At 41.5% G+C, this 26609-nt stretch overlaps 1 protein-coding gene and 1 long non-coding RNA gene across 2 annotated transcripts in view; one reads left to right on the forward strand and one right to left on the reverse strand.

Annotated features, from left to right (window-relative positions):
* On the forward strand, window positions 1-25735 carry PLEK (pleckstrin). Its single transcript, XM_047853648.1, has 9 exons — window positions 1-150; window positions 9815-9970; window positions 10219-10400; window positions 12010-12101; window positions 15014-15198; window positions 16965-17069; window positions 21790-21873; window positions 22520-22589; window positions 23989-25735. Exons 1-9 carry the CDS (start codon window positions 109-111, stop codon window positions 24123-24125), a joined length of 1053 nt encoding a protein of 350 aa, XP_047709604.1. The 5' UTR covers window positions 1-108; the 3' UTR covers window positions 24126-25735.
* LOC125162525 (uncharacterized) overlaps window positions 1-26609 on the reverse strand; it is a 40445-nt gene that overhangs the window by 4332 nt on the left and 9504 nt on the right. Inside the window, exons 2-3 of the long non-coding RNA XR_007151071.1 lie at window positions 16947-17015; window positions 7085-7186 (exon numbers count right to left, since the gene is read on the reverse strand). This is a non-coding gene — a long non-coding RNA (uncharacterized LOC125162525). The remainder of the gene's footprint in view (window positions 1-7084; window positions 7187-16946; window positions 17016-26609) is intronic.

A 26609-nucleotide genomic window follows, 5' to 3' on the forward strand; every position in this document is an offset into this window, starting at 1 on the left:
AGGGACCTCGCTCTAGAAAAGCAGCCCACAACTGCCTCAGCTCTCAGAAGAGGCTGAGCTTCTAACGACACTTGTCTGAGAGTGGATTCGGCTGTCTGTCCATCCGGCATGGAGCCAAAGCGGATCAGGGAGGGCTACCTTGTGAAGAGGGTAAGCAGAAGTTCCACGTACAAGGGTATCCCTGAAAATAGCATTGGGGATGATCGGTGTCCAGCTTTGGACTCTCCATCCCCAGTCACTTTAGGAACGGTTTATGCTGAACCTATTGGGCTGACATAGGAGAGCATCACAGCCTGTAGACCGTTGCAAGGGAAGCCAGCACATGTTCCACGGCGTTCTGTTTCTTAAAGGTGAACTAATCTAGCTCAGGCATCAGCAGTTTGATCTTGTTTCTTCCAGTTTGCAGGATATGGGAGGTGGGGGCCTAAGCAAAACCTAAATAATGACTTAGAGCATTTTTTTTTTCATGAGCCACATGTGTATATTATGCTAGAAGACTCACCCTCTTCTCCTATGCAGGTTACTCAGAGACTATTCCTTTGTAACTTAAATCCTCCTCCTCCTCCTCCTATTTATTTATTTACTTGTTTTTGGAGGAGAGGACAAAAGAAAAGGATTAAAGAGAAATGATATAATGACACAGTAATTGTTGCTTATTTCTTGGGCTATCTTCTTAGAATTGGTGCATAAAAAACCTTATCTTTTTTCTGAAATTGGGCTCAAATCTCTTCATTCATCATTCTGAATGTACTGCTAAGGTAGCAGGAAGTGATTTTAAAGATTAGGAAATAGGGACAAGTTTAATAAAAAATACTTAGTCTCTCTGGTATGGCATCGAGAAGTTGAATTTTGTTAGCACTGTTTTTCTCCTAATGTTGGGTGTATGTCGTGTCATTGTGTGAATTCACACACAGGGTGGGCTGGTATCCTGTGGGCAACACCTACGTGAACAAATGCTCTCACAATGACCCAAGCAAGCTCAGTGTGTCAGAAGTGAACTGAATTAAGTACATTCTTTCAGAAGTCCAGCTCGTTAATCGAATGAGCACCTATAGTGACTCTGTTTTAGGTCCTTCATTGGTTTAACAGTTTAGCCTAAAATGTTCTACCGCGGAGAGGGTTAAGCAGCACACATTGCTGCCTGATTCTGTTTTGATTTAAAGCTAGAAGGGACTTCAGGTCACCTGGCTTCAATACCCCATTTCCAGAAGAGGAGACTGAGACCTGGAAGCCGGGTGACTACCCAAGGTCACATGGCTAAGACAGAGGTTGACACCAGAAACCCACTCTCTGACTTGGGTTTCTGACTCATTGTGCTGAACTCTGTCCAGTACACCAAGATTTTCCTAGAGTAAGTGTAACTTGAAATACGGTTTGTAATGCATTTGTGACAGTGAGAGTTATAAGTGGCTTCTGGAGAATAAAGGAGTCCACAGCTGATAGGCTCTTTAGCTAGCAGAACATCTCTAGCTACTTTGAAACATCCTCAGAAAAGACACACATTGACACACAGAGGTGTATGTGGATTCTTTGCAATAGGTGCCAACATTCTCTTTGAGAACCAGTAATAATGTGGACATTTCTATCCTGGTTTCTGGGGCTAGTATTCAGACAAGAGCAAGTGAATGGAAACATTTTGCAATGAAAATTGCTGTTATTAAGTTTGTATGTTCACATTTTAAACTCCACAAAGTACAAAAAATACAGAAGACTAAATTTCTAATAAGCGAGGCTGCTCCACTAGAAAATGGGGATGAAGGAGGGTTGTCAAGCTTACAGATTTATAGTAATAAATAGTTTTTAGTCAGTGAGAGTAATGCTCTCAGATTATTGCCTATAAAAGCCAATCTAGAAAATGTCCCTAGAAAAAAGCATAGTCAAAATTAATATAGATATTTTCACAATTTCCATCTTCCACAATTTTCATGTCTACAATTTATATCTTCCATAATTTTTGCATTTTTCTCTGGGACCTTTTGAACAGTATTTGTGGTAAGATTCATTTATTTGTCATTTTAAAGACATGCTTGGTTCAGAAATGTTCCCTTTGTTGGCTGCAGAACTACACCTGAAGCCAGAATTTCCTATAAATGTTTTTAGACGTTAAATTTCTTCCAGTTACCTCACACATTTGGATTAAAAACTATATGTCAGGAACTTAGCACATAGTAGGTGCTATGTGTATGTGACCATGATTATTAATATCAGTATTGATATACACTTCAGTAAATAAAGGTCCTTTTCTAGATGCTAATGGGGATATGTACTGGTGCCTGGGTTGGTTGCCAAGTTAATAGTGAAGAAAGGACAATGGAAATCTTTCTCTGACAAGGCTGTTAGATGTCTTGACTATGGTTATTGATACCAAAGCACGACAAGCAATAACATATGAAGTCTCTCCATTTACTCCAGTTTAAGATATGTGGATAGTAACAAAGAATATCTTTTTCCCTATATCTTGTTTTGTGAAATAACTTTATTGGAGATAAGAAATTCGGGGTGGCAAAATACAACATTAGAAATGGTGGTTCAAGAATTTTGTCAAGTCCGAAATCTTGGGGTCAACAGTCAATGGCAATGACTATGAAATGTTCCTGAGTGGAGCCCAATGCAGGGCTTGAACTCACGACCCTGAGATCAAAACCTGAGCTGAGATCAAAAGTTGGACATTTAACCAACTGAAACACCCAGGCGCACCTCTGCTGTTCTTTTGTGGAAGATAGCTGCTCACATTTTACAATTCAGGTTTCCTCCTTTAACTCCTGCCTCAGTTCTTTATCATAGAAATGATAGTTATGTGAAGGAAGGAAAATACATGATTCTGGCACTTTGCAATCTTTTCATTCTAAATAAGACCTAGATTTGCTTGTCTCAGAGTCTTGCCACTTTTGACTTTAAGGAAAAAAAAAAGAGCACGTGGAGCTGACCATATAGCAGCCAGCCACCCTACGAACATGAGCTCATTCAATCCCAACCACCCTCTGAGATAGTATCATTATCCCCATTTTACAGATGAAAAAACCAAGGCTCAGGGAGAATAAGTGACTTGCCCACAGTCAAACAGCTGGTAAGAGGAATACCTGGGATTCAAATCCAGGCTTGTGTAACGGCAAAACCCAACATCTCATTGATCCCATGTAACAGTCTGAAGGCAGGCTTACCCAAGCCAGCAAAAGGGAGGTTAGACGAATTTGCCAGAGCTACAGTGGGGCCTGGACAAACTGTACTGTGGGCAAGATTGGGTTTAGTAACCTCAACCTTCCTTTCTCTCTGATTGGGGGTTAATTCCAGCCAATAAACCTAAATGTCACTGGATGTCCTTGAAAACATACTACTGATTTGGATATGTTTATAATCAATCATAGCTTTAAAAAAAGAGAGAGAAGAGATTTCCATGCAATGAATAACCTAGACCCCACTAAGTCATGTCCCAAATCAACCTCATTCCTAGAGGTTAATGGAGCAAACCACGCTGTCGACAGATCGACAATCAACTAGCAGACACTTCATGCAGCATGGCGGATCCCAAGAATGGCTTCGGGATGGGGTGGCCTGTGAGGCTGGGCGAAAGTGCAGGAATCAGAGCGGTGGGAAAGAGAAGGACAAGGGTGTTTGGGCAGGAAAGAAAAAGGCTGCAGAAAGCTGTGGTGGAAAGTTGAAAGACTCGGGTGCAAGAGAGAGCAGAAGGGTCAGGAGTCCCAGCCCAGGCATCCTTTTGTAGGGCTACCTTGTCTTCTGGACACGCTACTGTGAAATAATTCCCAGCAATTTTCATTTGTTGACTCATCTCCATCATAACAGCTAACACTTGTGCTCACTGTGCAGCAAAGACAGATGTAAGCACCAGATGTACTAATGCATGTAATCTTTATAACAACACTACAAAGTGGGCACAGCGATTATCCTTTCCTTTCAGATGAGGAAACTGAGGTACAAGAGAGGCAGAAGGCCTTGCCCAAGGTCACGCAGCTATTATGTGGCAGAGCTGTTCTGAAGTCAGCAGTGTGGCCTCAGTGTCATGAAGAGCCATGCCTAACTATGTTTCTTGTAGCCCTCCTGTGCTCATTTTGCAGTGATGTTCTTCTCCAAAGCACTGTTGCTGGGATGGGTGGCGCCCAGGATAACTTTATACCAGAACGATTTCACAGTATTGTCTACAAACTGTGAAATCTGTCTATGTGGTTACCAGTTTTTGAGCACCTACTACAAGCTAGCCGCTGTGCTAAGCCCTTTAAGTATATTATCTCATTTAATCTTTGCAACATGTCCGTTTTACAGATGAGGAGGCTAATGTCTAAGTAACTTGGCTAAAGCCACACATTCTGGGAGAGGTGAGGTTGAGATTTGAACCCAAATCCTTAGGACTCAAGAAATCACTTTGTTGAGCACTTGGTGCCATTTCTATTTTGCTCACCCGATATGTTTTTATTGAGAAATTGTCCAACGTGGAAGGGTTTACTTATATAAAAAATATACTACTGAATAGTTTCCTTGCCTTCAAAGAATTTACATAGGTACAAAATGAAGGTTTATCTGGGATGTTATACAAGTGATTTCATGGATTAGTTTGGAAAACTAGATGATACAATTTATGATGTACCAGAAATGAGGACTTAATTTAATACAACAGCAACTTAAAATAACATGTCCCATGAGTGTGGGAGAATAGACGACACCTACTCACTCACAGTTCTGCTTTAGTTAGATACGCAGTTTTGCTCAAAACGTAATTTCCTTTGAATTCCAGCCACACGTCAACGTATGAAAAGAGAAGTCTGAGAGAAAGGAGAAGTTAAACGAGATGTTTGCACTCTGTGGGAGGTGTTTAGGAAGGGTTCTAAACACCAAATTCAGATTGCCCCAACCCTCAGCGATGAGTTGTGGCAATCTTCAGTGAAGCTACACAAAACAAAGTATGCCCCAGTTTGCGCACTGGTCATACTGAACTGGAGCTGTCGTTCAAGGTCACTGTCTTCCCTGGGTAGACTGGGAACAGTTTGACAGCAGAGACTGCCTCCTGGTCAGTTTTATACCCCAACACTCAGGACAGTGTCTGAAACACAGGAGCTGTTTTATCATGATTTGTTGAATGAACATGTCTCAAAAAGAAAGAAATTTCCTGGAAAAAGACATGTGGAAACTGAGAAATCAGGGCTCCGTATCATAGTAACTTTTGAAGTATTAGAAAAAATTTTCAATGGAGTATTCCTTTTTAGACGGTCATGTTAAATGTTTTTAAGATGTATTTATTTTTGGCTTGTAGGTAAGACCCAAGGTTTGGTAGGGCATCTGTAAATAGAAGACATAAGGGACAGAAGGGACACCAGGGTTATTTGTTTTTGTTTTTGTTTTTGTTTTTGTTTTGGAATAGATGTGTAGAATCTGAGGGTTGAAAGGAATACTTAAAAAAGCATTTCATTGAGCTTTCCCATCTGTGGCTTGCATTCCTTTTACTAAACCACTAACAAGCATGCTGTAGTACTGCTTGTGACGGGAAACTCACTAATTAAAATTTCTCCCTGAAGATATGCAGCAAACCATTTTTTTCTGAAACCTCCACCTACTGGGCCTCCAAACAGTCTACGATAATGTTTCACACCTTTCAGGACAGTCCTCATCTGCTCTGCCTGTCCCCTTTTGGGCTAAAACCTAGCATTTCCTCCAACAATTCCCCAAGAGAGAGATGCCAACAGGCCCCGATCATCTGCAGCTTTAAGGTTTCCTGAACTCAAGGTCATTCTCCAGGTGCACCTATAAGCACAGAATTACAGGCAATAGGTAGTATTTACTGGGTGTTTACTGTGTTCTAGATCTTGCCCTAAGCAATTTACATGGAGTATTTTGTAAAAACACAATAACACTAAGAAATAGATAGTAGCATTATCGCCATTAGCCAGATGTAGAAAATGAGGTTTAAAAACTTGCTCCAGGTTACATTACTAGAATGTGGCAGAGCCAGGATTTGAGCCTGGGCTATTCAGCTCCAGATCCATTGTCACCTACGGGTTATGCTCCATTTAAAGTTAGAGTATTACTTTCATCACTTTAGATCTTGTGCTTCTATTTATACAGCCTGCAATGACTTGAGTTTTTTTGGCAGCCTACATCAAACTGCTGACTCACAGAGCTCCTTTTTTTTTTTTCCACATGCCTGTTTCCCCAAAATCTTCCCCAATACATTTTATACATCTTTAAAAAAAGTGACTAATAAAAAGATTATATCTTTTTCAATTTTAATTTGTGTTTCTCTGAATTCTGTTGAAGCAGTACGTTTTTATGTTTATTCACTCCAGGCTTTTCTTCTTTTGAGAATTGCCTGTTTATATTGTTTGCCCATTTAAAAAAATTGGGAGGGTTTGTATATTTCTTATTGACTATAAAGGGCTTAAAACTATATTAAAAATATTAACCTTTAATTATATTATAATATATTATAAATAGCCATGCATTTATGTTTGCTTTTCAGTTGTTGCAGGTGGTTTTTTTTTTAATGTACAGAAGTTTAATTTTTTATATGGCCAAATGTCTTGTCTTTTAAGATTTCTTCTTTTGGTGTCATGCATTGTCAGACTCTTGTGCGCTAAACTATACCAGTCCCATGATAATGAGCAGTTGTTCACTGGGAAATTTTAAATCTGACTCAGCATCTGAAACCAGTCCATTGTGATATGAAAGTTTAGGTTTTGGCCTATAATGGGAGAAAACAGACGTATGCCATATATATGTATGAAATCATAAAACGTGTCTATTATACATCTATAAAATCATGATATAATATGGTTTAGATGTTTTATGATTATTCATATATAACTATGATTGTGTAATATACATTATATTATATATTTATGATATATATTTATATATATATATTTGAGCTTATATATATGGCTAGCTAAGTAGCCTAAGCATTTTGATTTAGAGTCTAGAACTACAGTTATGCAAGAACCCAAAGGAAGATGGCATCTGAGGGAAAATGGAAAGAGCATAAAATTGAGAATTAGGAGACTTGGATTTAGTCCCAATTCTGCATTAACTGGTCAGGTGTAGTAGGCCCAGTCATTTAACTGGGCCTCAACATTCTTACCTGTATGATGAGCGCGTTGGTAGATGACTCTGACTGCCTCTCTGGCCTGGACGTTCCTATGATCACACTTCCAGGTGTGCTATTGAATGAGCACCAAGGTGCCTGGGGACAGAAGGAGTAAATGCAGGCGTGGCTGAAGAGAGATGCTGTCAGTGTAGTCCAGCGAGAAGCTGCAGTAATAGCTGAGAGGAGACAGATCACACACAATTTCATCACCCTCACCTAATTAATTGCTGCCAAGCCTGGAAGAAAGTTTCCACTTTTACAATGTTCAGATTTCTTTTGTTTCACAGAATATTGGCCTCCTCACTGTGCATAACGAGCCCAAATCCCAGATGACACATTCTCCTCTGAGGAAGTTGACAGAGTCCCTAAGGCTACATTTGAATTAGGAAAGCCCAAATTCATTTTGAACAGTTGGCTCTGGAGTACCTTTATTTTAATTCTCTACAGAAGGAATGCAATGCTGGCTGACCTCTCCCAGTTTATCCCAATTCCAAGGCCAAAAGCCCTGAAAGACTGGCCATTATTAGTCTTTGAGAGACCTGAGGTAGGATATAAAGTTTTGTACTTGAAAGGCATTTTCTCCTTAATCTAGCCCAGCTTCTTACTCCTAGCTCTGTGAATATATCTTTGATTACTTTTAGTTATTTTACTTTTTTATTAAATAGACTTCCCATATTTCTCTAAAAGTATATCCCAAATTAAAAACATTAAAAAAAATTTTTTTTTTGAGAGATACAGAGCGTGAGCATGGGAGGGGCAGAGAGACAGGGAGACAGAATCTGAAGAGGGCTCCAGGCTCTGAGCTGTCAGCACAGAGCCTGACACAGGGGGCTCGAACTCAAGAACTGTGAGATCATGACCTGAGCCCAAGTTGGACACTTAACTGGCTAAGCCACCCAGGTACCCCACAAATTTTAATATATATTAGTGTAATGGGTTGTTCATTTATTTATTAAGTTTTCTCAATTTTTGCAAAATTTTGAACCCACAGAGAAATAGGAAAAATAGTAGGATTACCCATATGTTCTTTACCTAGATTTATCAACTGTTAATGCAAGGGTGCTTTTGCTCTCTCTTCCCTGCTTCTGTATCTCTGTATAAATACAGACACATATTTTTATACTGAGATACTTGCGAATAAGTTGCAGACATCATGCTACTTCACACCTAAATACTTTAACATTTATCTTCTAAGAATTAGGACATTCTCCATAGTTTTCCATTATTAGATGCACCATTTTGCCCTCCTGCCAGTCATGTATGGGAGTTCCAGTTACCATCCTTTCCAAATCTTGCCCTTCTCAATCTTTTTAATTTTAGATACACTCATGGGTGTGCAGAGGTATCTCATTTGCTTTTCACCTGCATTTCCCTAGTAAAAAATGATTTTGAGCACCTTTTCAGAGGCTTTTTGGATATCCTCTTTAATAAAATGCCTCTTTTAGTCCTTTTCCAATTAAAAAAAAACAGGTCATTTGTATTTTTTTACTGATTTATAGGAGGGGCTTTTTATAATGTGAATATGAGTTTCTCTTAAATAGATGTAAAACGGATACGCATTTGATTGACATTATTTCATGTATCGGCATAGTGTCTGGTATTGCCCATTTTTTAAAAAGAGAAATAATCTAGTGTCAGTATGGACAGTTATTCTGCCTGTGCAGAAGAGAGATAGTGTGTTCTAATTAAAAAAAATTTTTTTTTCAGTAACTAAAACAAAGGAAACACATGAACAAGCAAAATGATAGTCCCACAAGTATTTATCTTCATTGTATAAATAGTCTTCCTTTTGGGCAACTGGACCTTTATATAGAAGCTGTTAGTATTTTAAGATAAGCAGCAGGATCTGCTGGGAACTGGATGATAATTCTATTTTGTGGTGGTTATGACAAGGTGACACCATGGGTTCAAAGATGAGAGGCAAAGAACTTCTTCCTTTTCCAAAGTCCTCCCAAAATACGGACAAGAAAGAGAGACTTTCTTGATGTAGTCAGAATGGTTGATTTATTGCTACAAGGGTGGTTGGCATTAACCCCAACATTTTAAATAAGGATTTTCCTAAGGCCACACTGACGTGGGTAGTCTCACTGTATTATAGATGATTTTGCAAGTGATTTTCATACAACTTATCTATGCTCATACACAAGGCTGCTCTCTGAGTTTCTTCTTGATGTTCATATTCAGATAAAATCTGATTAGACCAAAGGATGGCAGTAGCCGCAGCTAGCCAATACCATTTATGGCCTCCATGCCCATAGTCAAAACAGCTATTGGATTATGGCACCTTTCCAGTGAGTCTGGCCTCAGGCATCAGTTACTATTCAGTCTGAATTGATACTTGAGATAGAATCTATCTGCAGTCCCTAAGTGGAATGAACACAGTGGGCAGAGTTGGGAGCAGAAAATAAGGCTTTCTGTGGCTGAAATGCACAAGAAGGGGGTTAGAGAGTCATACCATATTCTCTTGGTAATGGGCCATGTGAAGCTTAAGGCCTGCCTATGGAGGTATATCATTTTATCTTCAAAAAAAATTTTTTTTAAGTTTTCAGCGGAATGGCAGTCCCCTTCTCCCCTGAAGGCTGCTTTCCTACCAGCCTGGTCGTGTGACCAACGTGCATCACCTGAATCCACACTGGCCAAAACTAGGCTATTTACCAAGCTGTGCACCATCTATAGAACCATTTTCGAAGACATTGTGGCACAGCTCTTTTTGTTTCATTACAGGGAAGTGTGTTCAACACCTGGAAACCCATGTGGGTTGTATTGTTAGAAGATGGAATTGAATTCTATAAGAAGAAAAGTGACAACAGCCCCAAAGGAATGATCCCCCTGAAAGGAAGCACACTGACTAGTCCTTGTCAAGACTTTGGCAAAAGGATGGTGAGTCAACATTCCTAGCCATGATGAACACCTTGTAATGCTCTGACATTTGAGCCTGTGTGTAGCCTACAATGTGAATGGTGCTCCCTGGGTCTGTTCTTCTTACCAACACCCATACTCAGCCCTAGGCATTTGGGTTTCTGTTGGCCAAGCACTTCCAGAATGGGGTTGACTCAACTACTGTGCTTCTAAGGGAACTCAGACCTTTGAAAGGAATCACTCTTAATGGGATGTGTTTTGATTTTTAGTTTGTGTTTAAGATCACTACGACCAAACAGCAGGACCACTTCTTCCAGGCAGCCTTCCTGGAAGAGAGAGATGCTTGGGTTCGAGACATCAAGAAGGCCATTAAATGCATTGAAGGAGGTCAGAAGTTTGCAAGGAAATCTACCAGGAGGTCCATTCGACTGCCAGAAACCGTTGACTTAGGGTGATTTTCTTTGCTTCACTCTACCCTCGTGCCCCCTCGCTATGGAAATCTCACAACAGATCCTGCTCCAAGGCTTGCTTTGGAGGCTGTATCCACTCCTCCAAGTTGATGCTGGCACTTGGTGTACTGAGATGTTTACATGAGTCTGAAGGAGTGATCATAGATTCTCCAAGGCCTAGCAGCTGAGGAGAGGAGCCTAATGCAGTATAAATTCCCTCATTTTGTGCAAACTTGGTAGAAAGAGAGACAGAGAGATAGAGAGATAGAGACAGAGAGAGAATGCATAATTGGATTTTTGAAGTAGCTATAATAAGTTAGTCTTGAAATAAAGGTTCAGGATCTCTAGATAGGCAGGAAAAGGCAAGTAAGGTTTCAAGTTCAAGTTCATGCATTTACACAGCCAGCAAGAGCCAGCCAGGGTGAACAACCATTCTGGGCAGAAGTCATTGGTGCCCTGACTTGGTTTAAATGGTCTTTTCTGTTGGCTGGTTTGGACTTGCAGGCGAGAGTTGTTACCTAAAGGTTTTTAGAGGCTCACAGGTAAACTCTGCCTCTGACAGGGGTTGGGAACAGGGTTTCTTCCTTCCTGAATGTTTCACATCTCCTACCACAAGAGCCTCTTTCCCTAGGAGTCTCTTCACTTCTTGCTAGTTTTGCTTTTGTGTTGGACATATGCTGAAATGGGAGCCCTGCCAGGAAGAATTCCATGTTGGTTGCTTAACATGTCCAACAAGGATTCTGTTTACAAGATGGTGAGGGTTTCTGGGAGGGGACTAAAGAAACCCCTTATGCAAGCCCACCACAGGACTTGGCATATCACAGGGATTTAATAAAATTTGCGCTTTGAGCTTGGTGAGAATGAGCACCTTCTCTCACCAATAAAGCTTTTGGTAAAGACCCAAGAGGCAGTGCCTAGTCCAGCTGTAGTTGCTGGGAGGGGTTGTCAAGTGACCATGTTTCCAGCCACAGCTGTCAGTGCTATGTGGGGATGATGTTTGTGCTCCATGGAACCACAGGATACACAAAAACGGTCTTCTGTTTGTTGTCTGCAATTTCTCTGATAAGGCCATCTTTGGTTTATTACTTCAAGGCCAAAAATGAGAATTTGCCATCTCTCATAATTTTTAGAATAAGAGATAAGCTTAGCACAAATTTTCTTTCTTGGAGGCAAATATCTACAACAGATGGTCTCTTGAAGGACACTTAAAGAAGTAAGACATGAGGATTGAGGGCAATTAAAGATCTAGAATGTGTATGAACAATTGGCCCCAGGAACCTCTCCTCTTGGCACCTAACTGGGGCAACTCTATTTCAGGCACTAAGAGTTATATCACCAAAGAGCTCAAAGAGCTTAATGTCTCTTCATGTAAGAGACATTAAATACCTTCCCAGCACATTTTGCTGAATGCTGTATAGGCTACAGAGTTAAACAAATATGAACCCAGCCCTTTAACTACTTTTGATCCAGTGGAGAGACCAGGCCCAGGGGCCACCTGAGGAGGGGGGAAACTTGTGATCATGGCAGGTCTTTCCAAGGTGGTGACTTCCAGAGAGGACTTGCCATTCTGAAAGACTCCCCACTCATCCATCTGTTTTCATGTCTGCACAGTGCCTTGTATCTGTCCATGAAAGACACTGAAAAAGGAATAAAAGAGCTGAATCTAGAGAAGGACAAGAAGATTTTTAATCACTGCTTCACAGGTAAAAGGCATGGCAGGTCTGAAATAGGGCAGCTGGGGAAGGCAATATGTAGTTCTCGCTCAGCCTTATGTGTGGGAGGGTGTATGAAGCATGGTGGGTGAATGGGGTCATAGAACTCAGGCTGGCGAACATGAGAATTGAATGTCCCCAGGGTGGAAGCAGAAGGAAAGACAGAAAAGAACTGTGCTGTTCAAGTTAAAGTTTTGGAAGTTCCAGCTAATCAGTCAAAGGGTCTCTCCACCCCTAACCCAAAATAAATGGCATTATGTTGAAACAGACACAGAGTTGAATAAGTTGATAAACAGGAATCAAGGTATACAATGTAAGATTTAAGTGACAATACTAGAGATGTGTGAGGCTGCACAGGATCCAGCATTAAGTGTCACAAATTTAGGTGAATGACATAGAGGTTAAAAACATATTCTTTGGAGCCAGACTGCCTTAGTTAACATCCTAGCTCGGCCACTTACTTGCTATAAAACCTTAGGCCAATAACTTAGCCTCTCTGTGCTTCACATTCCTTGTCTATAAAATGGCGATAATCACAGTGCACATACTTTATAGGCTCTCTGTAATATGTTTAGAACAGTGCCTGGTATACAGTAAATACTATATGGTGTGCGCTCTCAGGGTGGTTTTTATAATTAAGAAGTCACATGTCTGAACAGACAATTCTGAGTCCAGAAAAGAGAAAGAACTCAGGGGGCTGTTGAGACTCATAGAAGTAGAGGCTTAAATTTTACTCAAAGAGTTGGGTGGCATTTCATTAAGTATGGTGAGGACAAAGTTACGAGGCAGAGATATATGGAATATGCATCCAGAAGAAGAAAATGACCAGCCTAGCAGGGCTGATGGTTCATTAGGGGGCTAAATGGGACACGCAGTTGGGATTAGGTTGTCAGAAGCTGAGCATGCCTTATTTATGGTGACAGAAAAGATCAAGAGAGAAAATCTCTGAGAAGATACAACCGATGTAGAATCTGAGGGGATATCCAATCAATAGATACTTCACAAAAACCATTCAGGACAAAGTCAGGAAGTGTGATCTGCAGTAGCAGGGTAGTGTCCCGTAGGAATCAGCCTCAGAGAGTTAAGGTTGTAGCCTGTTAACATTAGAAAAGTCAGGGCTGAAATTTGGAATCAAGATACCAAGCCATGGACAGTGGTAAGGGAAGCTGACAAGAGGAAGGCAGGGCCTTAACTCTAGCGGGATTGATGTCACTAAGACAGAGCCTCTAGCAAAGGAGACAAGGAAGAGGTTCTGAAATAGGTCTGGGGGCAAGGTCCAGGCCATACCTATTTCCTGTGTATGTGTTACTGAGTCCCAGAGTACAGGGCTAGAACTTCGTAAGTCCTCCCCACTGAAGGTCAGTATTAGTTCTAGAAATTCAGGTAGATCAAGTTTTTCTGTGGGAGTCAGGTGGTCTCAGTGGAGAAACAAGACTATGGCAGAGACTGGGACTCAGGCACTGCTGAAAAGTGATGGAGGACCTTGGATGTTGGACAAAAGGAAGACTGAACTTGTCTTTCAAGCTTCAGCATGCCCGGCTGAGTACATATGGACTCCAGGGTTAGAACACTTGAGTGAAGGGTCATTGCTGGTGTAACTCAGGCCTAAGGTCACTTAAACTCTCCAAGTCTCAATTTTCTCATTGCTAAACGAGGTCTGTAATTACTCCCCTAGCACTTTCATAGGGTCACTATGAGGTTTAAAAGCAGAAATGCAGTATTAATTAGTTTATCCTTCTACAAAATAAAAGTGGGCAAGTGTCTCATATATGATATTCATGGAAGGCTCACTAACCGATGTTTCAAAGGTAGTGTATCCTATTGCTCTTGCTTTGATGACCGGGAACCTATTGCCTGTTACGTTGGCTCCCTGGTTGTCTACATTTATACAGAATATGTCATTTTTCATGTAAAGCTTCAAAGTTGTAGCCTGCTAATAATCCAAATGATGGGTCAATTCCCTTTTATCTTCTTTAAAACAATTTTTTTAATGTTTATTTTTTTGAGAGAGAGAGAAGGACATAGTGCAAGCGGGGGAGAGGCAGACACCGAATATGAAGCAGATTCCAGGCTCTGAGCTGTCAGCACAGAGCCTGATGCTGGGCTTGAGCTCACCAACTGTGAGAGCATGACCTGAGCCAAAGTCAGATGCTCAATTGACTGAGCCACCCAGGTGCCCCTTCATTGCCAGATTTCTTAGTATGCCATCTAAGCTTTCCCACTCACCCTGTGTCTTCCTCACTCTCTCTTGTGTTCTTTCACCTTCTTTCCACCAACTTTGCCCTCTGCCCCCAAAAGGGGCTGCTTCGTGCCTGTGGGCCTCTGTTCCCATGCTGCTGCTTTATCAGCCTGTGCAGGTTCCTCTCAGCCCTGTTTTATGTGCTTGGCAAACATTTTACTCATGTTTTAAGCCTGAGCCCCAGGCCACTTCTCTTATGAATCTTTTCCCAACAGCGTAGACCAGCCCCCCGCCCTACCCACCCACTTCCACACCTTCCTGCAGATTTGACCTAGTAGCTCCACTGAACTGCATTGATCCATAGCAGAATGCTTGTTACAATCCTTAAGTACATCCCATCTCTCCCTTTTAGATTCCCTGAGGGGGAATCCCTAATATCCATCAAGGCACTTAGCACCTAGTAGATGCTCAATAAGTGTCAATTCATTAGTGGAGTAAATGAGTGAGTTTGTAAAACCTATTTCTCTGATGTATGGATTGCTCCTTAAGGAGCATGTAGAAGTATTTATCCTGCTGATTTCATTTTTCCTTCTTGGAATAACAGGGAAGATGAGACAAGTGAGACACTTGGGTGCTCTAGAGCTCTTCAGGGGTGACTATCAGTGGCTTGTTCTTTGGTAACTTGGTAGGGAGTGTTAACCTTCCCTCTGATGGTCCCATCCAGGCAACTGTGTCATCGACTGGCTGGTTTCCAATAAGTCTGTTCGGAATCGCCAGGAAGGCCTCATGATTGCCTCCTCGCTGCTCAATGAAGGGTACCTGCAGCCTGCTGGAGAACTGTCCAAGAATGCAGTGGATGGAACTGCTGAAAACCCTTTCCTGGACAACCCTGATGCCTTCTACTACTTTGTAAGTGAGAAATGCTACCCCTTTACTCTTCCTGTGATGAGGGCTGCCCTGCACAGATTCTAGGTTGGTTTTAGTTCATACCCATGTGTGCAAAAGAAAGGGCCCAGCCCTGTAGAGACTTGTTCACCTCTGCAATGCCTGCTATATCCACTTTAAAGAAAAATATTGTTTACTTGAATAGTTTCCTTTAAAGTGACTTTTAAAACTTTATTCTTTTTTTTTAATTTGAGAGAAAGAGAGAGAACACTGAAGGGGAGAGGGGCAGAGGGAGAGAGAGACAGAGAGAGACAGAAAGACAGAGAGAATCTTAAGCAGGCTCCATGCTCAGCACAGAGCCCGACATGGGGTTCAGTCTCACGAACTGTGAAATCATGACCTGAGCTGAAATCAAGAGTTGGATGCTCAACTGACTGAGACACCCAGGCACCCAAAACTTTATTCTTATTCTAAGCAATAATTAATTTATAAAAACCTGTTAGGTCCTAGTACATTCCAGGCACTCTCCTAGACAGAAGAGATACAGTGGTGAAAAAAAAAAAAATAATGGGCAAAAACTGCGGCCCTCAGGGAACTTCCTTTTTAGAGGGAGATCTGTAAAATCACAATGTGCTGGTTGAATTTTTCTAAATATATATATTTTTTATTTTTTTAAATGTTTATTTGTTTTTGAGAGAGAGAGAGACAGAGTGCAAGCAGGGGGAGGGCAGAAAGAGAGGGAGACACAGAATCCGAAGCAGGCTCCAGGCTCTGAGCTATCAGCACAGAGCCCAACGTGGAGCTCAACCATGAGATCATGACCTGAGCCGAAGTCGGATGCTTAACTGACTGAGTCACCCAGGCACCCCTACAATACGCTACTCTTAACACAAAATGTGTTCATCCACGTCCCCTCCCCCAACCATCTTGTTTACCTCCATGTATGCTTACCACAGATTGGGAAATACTATATTGCACAATATGGACCTAAACTTGGGCCAAATAAGAAAACCAGTGACAGTGGATTTCTAGGGGGATTTTGGCAGTTTTGTTTCAATTTGGGGTCAGGGCATAAAAGGTAGGAAGCTATTTAAGGGAACTATCTTCTTACAAAAATGAAGTGAATATCCCCAAGAGAGTTTCATTTCACTTTGGGGGAAGTTCCACTGTCAGTATTTTCTTCTTTCTAGACCTTTGATCTGGTTGTTTATAGCCATTTAAATGTGAGATTCTAAAAATACCCACCAGAGTGGCTCTTCTTCCTCTGTATGGTTCATTACTTGATTATAGCTGAGCAAGGCCCAGTTTGCTCTTGACCTTAGAACATGAAGCTGGACACATCATGTTCTCAGTCTTCTCAAGGTGGAAGGGGCTGAATGGTAAAGGTCATAATGGAGATTGTGTTACGCAGTGTCTTATAAATTAGCTAACTCTACTTTCAAGGACATGGCCATGAGGTGCCAAGAGAAGGAAGGCTTTGAAGGAAGAAATGTGCTGAGCTAGACTTAGAATACAGTTTGCAGAACCCAAGAGGATGAAAGGATATTGACAAAATCACTCTTGAGTGGAGCATCTAGAAACAAGAAACAAGCATCTAGAGACAAGAAACAGGAAGAGGGGAAATGAGCTAACCAAGGACAACCTTTAAAGTTTAGGTCAGGATATGAACCACAGTAGGAAGGAGAAAAGGAAACCACCCCAGTGGCTGGAGGGGAAAGGGAGGGGAGAAGGTACAAGTAGCCATATGCCTAAGACTGGTAAAACAAACTTACTGCTTGGTTTCCCAACAGCCAGACAGCGGGTTCTTCTGTGAAGAGAATTCCAGTGATGACGATGTGATTCTGAAAGAAGAATTCAGAGGGGTCGTTATCAAGCAAGGATGTTTACTGAAACAGGTGAGTGGTCACCACTATTCTCTTCAGTCTTTTCCCCTTTACCAGTTTCTTTTAATTTCTAAATTAACCAAATAGTATTTGGTTTGTTTGGCCAATACTCAACTAGAAAATGAGCCCTGCAGAGTGAAAGACAAAAAGCTAAGTAGATGATCAAAGTGATTTTAGGACAGGAGGACTGAGGCAGGTAGAGTAGAAGATGCACCTTGAAATGGGGAAACTCTTCTTCTTTTTTTTTTTTTTTTAAGTTTGTGTATTTTAAGAGAGAGAGAGAGGGTGTAAATAGGGGAGGGAGGGAGAGAGAGAGAGAGAGAGAGAGAGAGAGAGAGAGAGAGAGAATCCCAAGTAGGCTCCACACTGTCAGTGCAGAGCCCACAAACTGTGAGATCATGACCTGAGCCGAAATCAAGAGTCAGACACTTAACCGACTGAGCCAGATGCCTGGGGAAACTCTTCTTTTATGAATATCATGGGGAAAAGAGATTTAAAAAAAAATAATAATGACCTTTTCATTAGCTGGAAGAAATCAATTGTCCAAAAGGTGCCATCCAAAAGACAGAGATGTTTCACAGTAAAAGTACTTCCACTCGCCTATCCCTCCTTCTTGCAAGGTGACCAGGAAACAGGAATAGGCCACACTCAGAAGAGGAACATTACATACCATTGAAAGCAAGGAAGTCATATTCTAGACCGTGGGTAGGTCATGGGGAGACCAAATCCAGGACATGCCTGAAGCCAACTCTGCAGGAGCTGCAGCAGACAAATGTCAGATCCAGTCAGGTGGCATGCACTCAGTCCTGGGCGGGGGGGGGGGGGGGGGGGGGGGTCATATGCAGTCACCAGGTCTCCACAGTCACAGGCCACTGTCAGTCTGGGAAGCAATGGCAGGGGTGAACCGGAGAGCTCTAGTTAGTTACCAGGTGCTAAGGCACAGAATGCCAAGAGGTAAGGGAATATAAGGGCTGGGGCTAAGTGAGGAAGCCAGGGACAACACCTGGTAGAGGAAAAAGCAACAGGAAGACATGAGAATATTCGGGGTGAAAAAAATTGATACTAGCATATGGTATCATAGAAACCAAAGCTGCTTCATAAGGCCGAGGTTTTAACTTCCTTGCTGTGCTGTGATCTGTCTTAAAGGCACTGCTTAGTATATAACTGTGGGACTGAGATTTGACTTACGTCATGAGAGGACCTTGAACTTCCGAGGTGAAGAGGGAAGAACCAAAGTTGACCATATACTCACATTTAAAAAGAAGAAATTTGAACTAGTTGAGATTAGGTATAGATATAGATTTTGAGTTTTACTAGGGAAGGGGAGCATTAGTGTGAAACACTTACTTTAACATTAGGTTTTGAGAGAACAGGGTCCCAAAAGATAATTCTGCAAGGATTTAAAAAGAATTCACAGACTATTCTAATAACTTTATGACAGGGTGACCACTGACTAGATCAAAGGGGAAGTATAGGAGCAGGGCCAGCCTTCTATAGAGAAGGCTCTGGCAGTTGTCTGTGGTGAGAGTTTGCCTATTGCAAGCTTCCTCTAGTTCTGCCAAACATCCTCATATTCCTGGTCAAAAATTTGGCTGAGGGTAATGGTTATCTGAATGTGTGTTGAAGATAATGGGGACTTGAAGTAGGCTTACTTCTGTATTTTTCCTCACCTTCCTTTAATTGGCTTTTGATAAGTGCAATTTAGTTTTAGCTGGCCCAACTGGTGTACATTTTAGTCCTCCAGGGATCTGTTAAAATTGCACCCCAGGCCAATTAAACCCGGGTCTCTGGATTTTAAAGCTCTGCAAGTGATTTTGGTGTGTGGCCAAGGCTGAGAACCACAGAGCCAGCCTTTTTCTTCAAAGCTAACTTATCCTACTATCAAAATACCACTATAATATAGTAACCCCTCTTAGCCTCCTTTTACTATGAAGAAAACAACAATCTATGTGCATTCAGAGCTTTTGTTTTTTTTACAATATTCTTTCCTCTAATTTTTGGCAGGAGTGAGAGGGAAAAGAAACCTCTTCTATTTTTTTTTTCAACGTTTTTATTTTTATTTTTGGGACAGAGAGAGACAGAGCATGAACAGGGGAGGGGCAGAGAGAGAGGGAGACACAGAATCGGAAACAGGCTCCAGGCTCCGAGCCATCCGCCCAGAGCCTGACGCGGGGCTCGAACTCCCGGACCGCGAGATCGTGACCTGGCTGAAGTCGGACGCTTAACCGACTGCGCCACCCAGGCGCCCCGAAACCTCTTCTATTTTGATTGATGGCCCCCTTTAATGTTTCCAATCTCTTAGCTCAGTGGTTTATAACCCTGGTTCATATCACAATCACCTGAAGGAATTAAAAAAATTTCTCCAAGTGTCACAAAGCTAAACCACTCTGTGTCTGCTGCTGGGAGTTAGCAGGGTTAATGTGTGTAGAAGGCTTATCATGAAAAAGGGCACCTGTGTCCCACACCTCACAGGCGGGAAGTAGCTGTGTTCAACTGGAGGCCAATCCTTCCCCCCCCCCCCCAATTCTTCCCACTTCTCCCATCCCAGAGAAAATAATTCTACTTGGGGGATGTAGTAAATTTGAGGATAAATGATAGTGAATTATATTTAATATAATCCCTTTTTAAATAGTTCCTTCTGTTATGACAATGAACAAAAAAATATCTGGTTTCAAAACTATGTATAGATTTTTTGATAAGGAGGGACAATATATCATATGTTTTTCTCATATCTTCTGCAGAGCTCAGCATTCTTCTTGGTCTATAATAGATAATAAACATTTGTAGAGAGAATTAAATTGAATATAAGTGGCTGGCAGATCAGCAACAATTCTTAGAAACCCCGGGCATGCACACATTCCTTAAAATCCCCCAGGAAATACTCATTACATGAAGGATGGCCAGAGACCCACTTACTAACATTAAGCTTTTCAGTGAGTCACATTGTGATGTCAATGAGCGCTTAAAGGCAATAGGTAGTTGACCAGGGTTGGCTGATTTCACCTCTTCCTATTATCTTCCCCTTCCACTGATTCACAAGAACTTGTTATTCACCCAGTGATTGCATGAGAGATCATGAAATGTGTGTTCACAGGTCAGGAAGAAATGGTGTAAGGCAAAAGCTTTAGCATCTTATTACCTAAGGCAAAGAACAAGAATTCGTAAAAAGAATTTTAGAAATTGATACAGAAGCCATTCTAGATATGACATAACAGATAGAAATATTGTCTGTTCTCCCATATGACTCTATAGGATTCCTGGCTCCATCCTTCAAGCAAGTAAAAGCCTCTTTGGAGATGAGCTCCTTGGCCAATATAACTTAGACTCATTCTTGAAAGCTCCCTTTAAACTCCTTAGACTTGGCATCATGAAGGAGACACTGTTTGCTAAAATCATAAATGTTTCATTTTTTTTCTATAGGAGCACAGTAAAAAGTATTGGAAAATTTGTATATGTGCTTGTCAATATATGGTGCTTTAGAATTAAATGATATGCTTCACATTGGCACGACAGAAACTGTATATCGTCTAATCTAATATACACTTTTTTTTCTTCTGGAGATATTTAAGTCATTTGAATTTTCTGGAGGAAATAATGAAATTAGGTTTACCACGACATTAAAAAAAATTATTATAAGCTGATTGAAGAAACTGTATAATTCAAGGAAATTACAAGCAGATATATGGCAGCTTCCAGGGTGAGATTTTATGTATCAGGCATAGGGCTGGGCTTTGGAGGAACAAAGGTCAACAAAACATAAATCCTGCCCTATAAACCCACAGTCTGGATGGTGTCATTCTTTGGGAAAGCCCAGTTCCTATGTGTTTTCATCATGTCTGTCACAGTGACTATTCCTTCCTGCTTCCATTGCTGCTACCTGATGTTAGTTCCTAATAATTCTGTGCTTAGATTGTTGCAATAATTTCCTAATGAGCTTCTTTTTACCTTAGTATCTTCTCCCTGGCTTATCTTTAACCTAGCCAGCTGGTCCATCCTACATGTGGTCGCCATATTAATCTTCCTAAAATGTGATTGTAATCTTTTCACCTCTGACTCAGAAGCCATCAGCAACAACCCCCACCTTTTAAGTCTCTTTCCACTTTCCCAAACATGTCTCATGAACCCTGCATTCTAGCCAGACTGGTTTTATTCATTAATTTCTGCATATGCCTTGTGGATTCCCATTGCTGCTTTTTTGTTGTCAAGTCTTTCCACCCACCTCTTTCCCATCCATCTGTCTCCTGTGTGCCCTCTGTGGTTAAGTGCAGAGGCTCTCTTTGACATCCCAAACCTACAGTGACATATCCCACATTTAATTCCCTTGAAATCTGTTATCTATACCAATTACTTGATTTGGACATTTGCTGTTTTATATTTCCACATAGACTGTAAACTCTAGCTCTAAAGAGTAGAGCTATGTCTTAACCTCTTTATATCCTCCATGTTACCTAACAACCACGTAGGTACATTGTATAAAATATTGTCTTATGTAATACTAAACCTGTAAGGCAGTCTTAGAAATAATTAATCCATAATTTCATAACATCCAAACTATTCACTGGCCGTAGTGCTATCTCCCTGACAAAGACCTGGGATGGGACCTCGTTTTCCTGAAGTTGGTATTTCATCTTTTTCTTTTTTCAGTTCAACAAAGCTTACTATGTAGATACTATATGTACAGAATTATGCTAAGAACTTACCATGCCTCTTTTTATGTTGATCTTGGATAAAGGGGCACAGGAGGAAAAACTGGAAAGTGAGGAAGTTCATTCTGAGAGAAGACCCTGCCTACCTGCACTACTATGACCCTGCTGGGGTGAGATCCTGTGGTCAACAAATCTATTGCACTCAGACCTCCACTGCATCTGCTATCTGGGCTTTCCATTCTCCTTTCTGCTCTGTTTATATCCCCATTTCCTCTTTACCCTCCCACTTCTTTTTCTCCTGCTCTCCTCTACCTTTTCCTCTCCCCTCTTAACTGCAAAGATCTGCAGTCTTAGGCTTTGAGGCCAGCACAAGCTCAGGGATGAAAGAAAATATCACTATATTGTTATTCATTTGTTATTGTTTGCCCTGATCTGATACTTTCAGAGGGACTCAACCAGTCCAACTCATTGCTCTTGGTTTAATATGAAAAACAGTGATAATTCCTCCTCTGGGCCAATTTGGATGAGAGCACTGTTTAAGTCCAGCCATTTGGGCTGTTGTTTATTCAGACGAGGGTCTTTTCCTTAATAAAAGGAGTCAACTCTAAAGCGTAAAGACAAACTCATCTGGGTTGGGTCCTCAGACTCTGCTTACAGTGCAGGAAGGGGTTTTCTTTAGTCTCCTTCTACTCTTACCCATTTGGGGTGCCCTAATCTACACCAGAGTGAGTCTGTACGGCTTTTGTACCAACAGGATAAGGTATGTTCGTGCATTGTACATTGGAAACATAACATGAGGGCTCCTCTCTTCTCTAGGGGGAAGATCCCCTGGGAGCAATTCACTTGAGAGGCTGTGTAGTGACTTCAGTGGAGAGCAACCCAGATGGTAAGAATGAATTTTTGTTTGAGAGAGGTTATTCAGGCTTCCTTTCCACACCTGGGCATCCTGAGCCAACAACAATCAATAACTGATTTAATCAATCAGGCTAAGCATGAATGAATTTCTGTCTGGAAACCTGGGAGAAAACAAGAGTTATTTTCTCCCAGATGCTGCCCTGTCTCTCTGGGCTTTGGAGAGGAGGAGTGGTTTTGTGGATGACTTGAGCAAATCCTTGAGCAATGCTGAGAAAAACCTTCCCCTTGGAACTGGCTTGGATGGAGAGACTTGTTACCTCCTGATGCTTGTAATTGAGCTGTGGCATTCCTTAAAGGGGGACCTTTTACATATCCAGACCAGGAAATCTCCCACAGCAAAAGGAACATTTGTGCAGTGAGACAGTGCAGTGAGTGGAAAGTGCACTTGACTTGCAGTAATGTCTGTGCTAGTCGGTTAGTGGCATGGTCTAGGGTGAACCACCTAATGAATCTGGGCCTTAGCTCCTCCTCTGGAGTGAGGGGTTGCACCAGTGACCTCTGGGTCCTAGATCACAAGTCTATGATGTGGTGAATGGAATAGCCATGCTGGTGTTGACTGACTTCACAGATGCAGAAATGAGGGGTATCACTGGGGAGATGCGGTTTAGACATCCCAACCCTGGTTTTGCCATGTCATTTTGGGTTTACGATGTTATAAAGGCTGATGGGAAAACACTACAGCTGCAAAAGCTTAGATTTTTGACTACTCCTGTATCTGCTCATTGTCTTCTTCTTATGGAATTACGATTTTTGATTTGAGGTGGATGTTTTAAGTCTTGTCATGCTATTGGCCAGTTAACTGCCTTTCGATCTTTCAACAGACTCTAACTTAGCCCCTGATAAAAACAAGTTCAAGCTTGTATTTTTTTACCGGAAGTGGGTCTGGATTTTTGTTTTTATTTTTAATTTTAATATATTAGGGTCAGTCCTTGGCTTATATTATGAGCAGAGGAAAAGTACTCATTAGGCTCTCGTAGAGGTACTCATTAATTGGTATGCAAAAGTAGGAAATTTAGTTTTCTCATAAACTGTAAAAGAAACTGTAAACTGTCGAGTATTTTACTTATTTCTTAAACACACACTCATACCACACACAGTCATACTATGTACCTATCTATATAAATACCATATCTATCTAGCTATCTATATATAGTATTAGTATACTGTAGTATATTATAGTATATATACATACTCTATATATGTATGATTATACAATAAAGATATATGATCATACAATGATGATAAGTTTGAAAGCCACATATTTAATTTTCTTAGAATACTAAAAAAATAAAAATTTCATTCCTTGCAAAAGGAGGGTGACTGGGCAGCGTCTCTGCATGTGCTTTGTCGCTCACTTTCTTTTTCACCAGGCAGGAAAAGCGAAGAAGAAAACCTCTTTGAGATCATCACAGCTGATGAAGTTCATTATTTCTTGCAAGCGGCCACTGCCAAGGAGCGCACCGAGTGGATCAAAGCCATCCAGGTGGCCTCTCGGACTGGGAAGTGAGGATGTTTCTGCAGCCCATCATCACTCTCCCAAGGGAACCCCGTGGATAAGCTTGGCCTAGGACCTGTCCACTTCTGGCAACAGACTGATGATAAAGGGCTCAGGGCTGGGAAATTTTTGTCTGCAGTGGTTCTGAATAGAACTAACCACATGCCACGTCCTGTTCACTTGCACCAATCGCATTGCTTTCTGAAACCTCTCTGTGTCCCACCACGCAGATATAATAAGCTGTGTGGCATGGCTTCCCTGCTTAATCTCTCCAGGCCTGAGCTTAAAAACCAAAAGCCCTGTGATTCTAATACCCATGGAAGTGAAGTGTGTCTAGCTGTCCGGCTAGTGTCCCTGCTAGGCTCAGTCCTGGCCTTCAGAACGTGAGATATTCTGCTCTTTAAAACTGTTCCCAATCTATACTTAAAGGACTAGGCATAAACCTCCTTTGTTCTTGTTCACCACCTTCTCTTGCTCTTGGCTATTAGATTGTGTATCAGAATGAAGGAGGACTTTCTTCTTCGTTCCTCACTCTAACCAGAAACTTCCTGAAAACCAGTGCCACAGTGCTGTCTTTTAGGTTGAAGCCTTCTATCACTTACTTATCACATAGCCTGGAGAGTTATACCTTCTGAGAAAATGACCCAAGGAAGCCAGGAGTAGTTGAGGGTCTTTTCCATGCCCAGAAGCCACCCAGAGCAGGTATATTCTACTCCCACCCGATGCTGACCTGAGATGGGTGTATTTTTGTCCCTTCCCAGAGCATTTCTCTACCATTGGCTGTAACTGAGGGTGGGGGTGGGGGTGGGGCTCCAAATCTTTGAGATTCTCTTTCTTTTGAATGTTTGCAGAAAAAAGCAGCCAGATGGGTTCCCTCCATGGGTTCTCTCCATGGGTGAGGGGTCTGGAGGCTGGCTAGCTAATGTATAGCCTCCAGTTCTAGAGGCTGCAGGGACTGGACCAAAGGCTGGAAGATTGGATGATGGGCTTATACAAAGATAACATTGAAAGGACTTAACTCTAGACACAGCTCACTGAGGTGGCCATCAACATTGTGCAGCACCTTTAATTCTCCAGTTAATGATATTGTGGTAATACCTGAGCTTTAGACACAAGCTGTAGCTGCTCCTGCTTGGCCTCCATGGGGCTTTATAAACCCATTACCAACCCGAGTGATCTGATCTAGATTCAAATTGAATACCTGTTTCAACTTTTGACCCTGTCATCCAATTAGTGATTCTAACCCTAAAGTGAGAAAAACAAAAACAGAAACAAAAACAAAAACAAAAAACCCCCAGACAGGTATATATGTGAAGGTGCATTTTCCAACTTCAGATTTCTAACTTTAAGGCTATAGTGAGAAAAGAAGAGCAGAAAATTCTTTCTGATTTTATCAACTTCTCTCTTTCCCTCCCCCAATTCCACATAATATCCTTGAGGTTATTTCTACTCCTGAATGGTTTTATCAACGGCCTAGAGGTAAAAGGCTATCTTTTCTCCAATTCTTTAGTAAGCTGTCTTTTTAGAACATGCACAGTTTTTCTATATTCAGTGTTAAAAGTATTTATTGATATGGAGTCAACTTTATGTTTTGAAACAAACATGACCATGTTTAACATCTCTTTGGTGTGATGGTTCTGATGTTTTGCTTCCCATGATGACTCTTCTTTTACACAACACACTTTCACTTCCTGAGGATAATACCATCTCTCATCTCTCAAGTTATCTCAATGACTTTAGAACATATTTTATTTTATCTTATTTTATTTATTTATTTATTTATTTAAAAAATTTTTTTTAATGTTTATTTATTTTTAAGACAGAGACAGAGCATGAATGGGGGAGGGCCAGAGAGAGAGGGAAACACAGAATCTGAAACAGGCTCCAGGCTCTGAGCTGTCAGCACAGAGCCTGACGCGGGGCTCGAACTCACGGACCGCGAGATCATGACCTGAGCCGAAGTCAGATGCTTAACTGACTGAGCCACTCAGGCACCCTTAGTTATTTATTTTTGAGAGAGAGAGAGAGAGAGAGAGAGCACAGGTGAGGAGGGGCAGTGAGAGAGGGAGACACAGAACCTGAAGCAGGCTCTAAGCTCTGAGCTGTCAGTGCAGAGCTTGATGCGGGGCTCCAGCCCACGAACTGTGAGATCATGACCTGAGCCGAAGTCAAACGCTCAACTGACTGACGCTCAACAGAACATTTTTTGAAAAACAAATTAAATCTGGGGCACCTGGGTGGCTCAGTCGAACGTCCAACTTCAGCTCAGGTCTTTATCTCACCATCGGTGGGTTTGAGCGCTGCCTTTTTCTCTGTGCTGACAGCTTGCTCAGGGCCTGGAACCTGCTTCAGATTCTGTGTACCCTTCTCTCTCTGCCCCTCCCCCATTCGTGCTCTGTCTCTCAAAAATAAATAAAATGTAAAAAATTAAAAAAAAAAAAAACCAAAGTAAGTGTATTCCAGGAAATAATTCAAATATGGGGAAAACGAAGAGTA

Source organism: Prionailurus viverrinus, chromosome A3, assembly GCF_022837055.1.
Source record: "Prionailurus viverrinus isolate Anna chromosome A3, UM_Priviv_1.0, whole genome shotgun sequence".
NCBI lineage: Eukaryota > Metazoa > Chordata > Mammalia > Carnivora > Felidae > Prionailurus > Prionailurus viverrinus.

Coding starts and splice junctions, on each gene's coding strand:
- PLEK (XM_047853648.1), top strand. CDS start 109: ATGGAGCCAAAGCGGATCAGGGAGGGCTACCTTGTGAAGAGG. Junction 9,971..10,218: donor AAGACTTTGGCAAAAGGATG/GTGAGTCAACAT, acceptor TTTGATTTTTAG/TTTGTGTTTAAGATCACTAC. Junction 17,070..21,789: donor AAGGATGTTTACTGAAACAG/GTGAGTGGTCAC, acceptor TCTTGGATAAAG/GGGCACAGGAGGAAAAACTG.